Source organism: Anarrhichthys ocellatus, unplaced genomic scaffold, assembly GCF_004355925.1.
Source record: "Anarrhichthys ocellatus isolate YVR2014 unplaced genomic scaffold, GSC_Weel_1.0 scaffold3411, whole genome shotgun sequence".
Classification (NCBI taxonomy): domain Eukaryota; kingdom Metazoa; phylum Chordata; class Actinopteri; order Perciformes; family Anarhichadidae; genus Anarrhichthys; species Anarrhichthys ocellatus.
Window position 1 is genome coordinate 1920 of NW_022283385.1, and position 3825 is coordinate 5744.

Genomic DNA, 3825 nt, shown 5'->3' on the forward strand with positions numbered 1-3825 from the left:
CACACACGGCTGTGTGTGAGAGTGTGTGTGTGTGTGTGTGTGAGAGAGTGTGTGTGAATATACTAGACCAGCTGGGAACATGATGACCGGATGTCTGGGACTCAAACCACCAACCAGGACAAGAAAACCACCGAGCTCTCTGATTGGCCGGTGAGTCCCTAAATTTACCAAACACTGCTGAGACCCCGGTTCTCACTGTGGCAGGGCCCCATTGCCCCCCACAGTCCACTACAGCCCCCCCCCGAGTCCCCTACAGCCTCCACCGTCCACTACAACCTCCACAGCCCCCCCAGTCCACCACAGTCCCCATAAGTCCACTACAACCAGCCCACACGCCCCCCCCCCACCCCACTACAGTCCACTAACAGACATAAACATATAGTTTCATGTCCCCCAATCACCACCTGGACAGGTCTTACCTCCCGGCTGTTCTCTTCCAGCTCTGCGCTGTGATTGGTCGACCACAGAGCTGCAGGTTCCCATGTGACTCAGATAGAAATAGAAATAAAGATCTAACATCTGTCCTCACCTGAGAAGGTTCTGTTCCACATCCTCCTGGTCACCACGTCTCCTCTGGGCCTCCGGACCTCTCCTGGTCCTGGTCTCTGATCACTCAGTGTCTCGTTCAGGGCCTGAGAGTACATCATGACACCATCATGGAATCCTGCAGCGATGAGGTTATACTGACAGAGAGAGAGACATCAGGTATGTATATGTATATGTATCTGTACATACAGTATATACATATATATTTATATATATATATATATATATAAATATATAAAATACATATATGGTGTGTTTTGTACCAGAGAGTCTTTGATCGTGTAGTTGAACATTTTCTTTGCGTCGTTCTTCAGAGTTTGAACAAACTGAAGATATTCTGGATTCTGAGGCTCCAGGTAGGTTAACACCTTCACACTCTGTCAGACATACAGGAAGAGGGACAGACAGGTAGAGAGATTAAAAGATAGAGAGACAGACCGGTAGATAGACAGACAGATAGAGAGAGAGACAGACAGGTAGAGAGAGAGAGAGACAGGTAGAGAGAGAGACAGGTAGAGAGACAGACAGGTAGAGAAACATTAAGAACAATCAATAGCCAGATTTATGACAAAATCCGATCATTTGAATTTGTGTTTCATTGACTTCCACTTAACAATATATTTATTTTAACTATTATTCAGAAGACCATGGTTACATATCATACCTCAAACTATTGTATCATCAAAAAACATTAACAAAAATACAAAAACAACAATACTAATGAGAAATACAAATAATAAATAATAACAATTAAAGCTGCGAGCAGCGATGAACGGGCCCTCGCATACTCCCGTACGTCATGGGCCGGCGGGACTCCGGCCTGCGGAGGCGAGAACGTCCGCGACCGTTGGACAACGCGTCCGCAAGTCTGACGCGTCCGCAAGTCCGACGCGTCCGCAAGTCCGACGCTTTTTCCTTGCATGGACCGCTTGACGCTGGAAACGATGCATTGCAAATAGTGCACGGCTTCCTCTATCAGCTGTGTGGTACTACAGAACACGCCCGAACATGCATTATGTTGCTCCATATCAAGTGGAAACCACATCGTGTAGAAGTCATGTAAATCGGATGCTGTTTGTCAGAAAACGCAGATTTTCTTTCGCCAGCAGGTGGCGCTGTGAGTATTAGTGGACATTAGCTTGTAGACGTCCTCAGGCCATGAGTGTTATCAAGCATGGGAAGTTTGGGACCGTTTGGAACAACTCCAGCTGAGTTACATCAGCTTCTTTGATGGGGAATCACGTAAAGTAGCCGCCCGCTACGGCTAAGCCATTCCGTCAAACGTAAAGCTTTAGATAACTTTTAATCACAACTGTCTTGAGATTATACTGACAAAATTTGAAGAGGATCAGACAAAGTCCCTAGGAGGAGTTCGTTAAAGTATAGCACCTATAAATTGTCCAATATCAAGGGAAAATTCACACATAAATCAAAATGGCCAACTTGCAGTATGGTTTGGAGCATGGTCCCGAGAGAAGTCTCCATAGGATACATGTGCCTACCAAGTTTCATACATGTAGCTGAAATGTAGCGCTGGGGCTGCTGTTTTGAAATATTGTAGGGGGCGCTATGGAGACAATTTACAACAACCAAGCCAAAAACCCATACAAAATATGTCTTCCCATCACTTACGACACATGTACAAAGTTCCATGACTTTATGAGTATCCAAAGCCACTCAACCATCAGCGTGTTTTTCATGGCGAATGATGCGTTGCCACGGCAACAGCATTCAACGAAAACTAACAATATTCATGATGAAGCATCATCAATGTGTTAAGGCTATCCTTACCAAATTTGAGACTCATCAGGTCACCTGTCTAGGAGGAGTAAATAAAAGTATAAAATGTGACATTTCCTTTTGCCAGTAGGTGGCGCTATGAGTTATTGAATATGTTGGCATTGATGTATGCTCAGGCTTGAAGTAGCATCATGCGTATGTAATTTTTTTGCAGATTGAATAATGTACCTTGGAGTTATAACAACTTTATTGTTCATGCCGAATGAGGCAAAATAGCCGCCACACCACGTCAAGGTTCTTCCATGAAAACTTTGATCACTTTTCATGACAAAGGTCTGAAGAGCATCCTGACCAAATTTGAGGGTGATCCCATTAATTCTGTAAGAGGAGTCCGTTAAAGTACAAAGGGTGAAAACTGCGAAAAGTGACAAAAAAGCACGACATGGCAGGTTTACTGTAGCGCCCCCTAGTGGCTGAATGAAATTAAAATGTCAGGGTATGTTACAGGATGCGATGGGCACATATGCTGCAAATTTGGTGATTTTAGGACAAATGGTTGATAAGATATGTGTATTGATATATAAGCCACGCCTCTAAGACGTTTATTGGTCCATAGCTTGTAAACAGAAAGAGATATCAAAAGCTTTTAATAATTTTTGATGATGTAGATCCAATAATGATTCAGAGCAAATTTGGTGTCAATCGGAATCTGCGTGTAGGAGGAGTTTGCAAAAATGTGTTTTTCACAAAATTCAAAATGGTGGAAAATCTAGGTTGGCGGAGCTTAGGGGTCTGAGAGGCTTTTTTGTAGAGCTAGCGGATCTGGACATGTGTGTTGAATTTCAAGTAAATCGGACATACTGGCCGAGGGGCACCACCGGTCCAACTGGTAGGGGGCGCTAGAGAGCCATTTTTTTACACACAAATATGCAACCTATATCAGATGGCTAAATTCACCAGGCCTGACAAGTGTGCAAAATTTGGTGAGTTTTCGAGTATGGCAAGTCCCCCAAATATGCGCCCGATGTACTATGTGTATTCAAATTTCAATAGGGCCTTCGCGGCCTGACGTCGGTTGCTCGGGCCCCAATAAATAAATAAATAAATAATAATAGTAAATAAAAAGTGTCACCCTGAAAGCGTGGCGGGCGGCGAAGTCTTCCTGGTCTCCTCTGAACCACGGCCGGACGGGGCCCCGCCCCCCCAGACCCTCAGCAAAAAGATCAATGAAGAAGAAGACGTAGTCCTTCAACTCCACCCCGTCCTTCCAGAATTGGACCATCAGATTCCTGAGGATGTCCCAGGAGCAACAGAGGTACACCACTGAAGAAGAAACCAGAACCACACTTAAAGCTTAGAAAAGAAGATGTAGTCCCAGGTTGATGATAAAACATCTGTTAATACATATATAACACGTGTTACTACATCTGTTACTCTATATATAACAAATATGTTACTACATCTATAACACATCTGTTACTACATCCATAAAACATCTGTTACTACATCTATAACACATCTGTTACTACATATATAACA

The 3825-nt window shown here is 43.8% G+C and overlaps 1 protein-coding gene across 1 annotated transcript; it reads right to left on the reverse strand.

Moving 5' to 3' along the window:
- Window positions 1-322: 322 nt before the first annotated feature.
- LOC116378929 (atrial natriuretic peptide receptor 1-like) lies at window positions 323-3677 on the reverse strand. The gene is made up of 3 exons (XM_031840834.1): window positions 3419-3677; window positions 810-923; window positions 323-683 (listed from the first exon to the last, which is right to left on the reverse strand). Exons 1-3 carry the CDS (start codon window positions 3566-3568, stop codon window positions 513-515), a joined length of 435 nt encoding a protein of 144 aa, XP_031696694.1. The 5' UTR covers window positions 3569-3677; the 3' UTR covers window positions 323-512.
- Window positions 3678-3825: the final 148 nt, after the last annotated feature.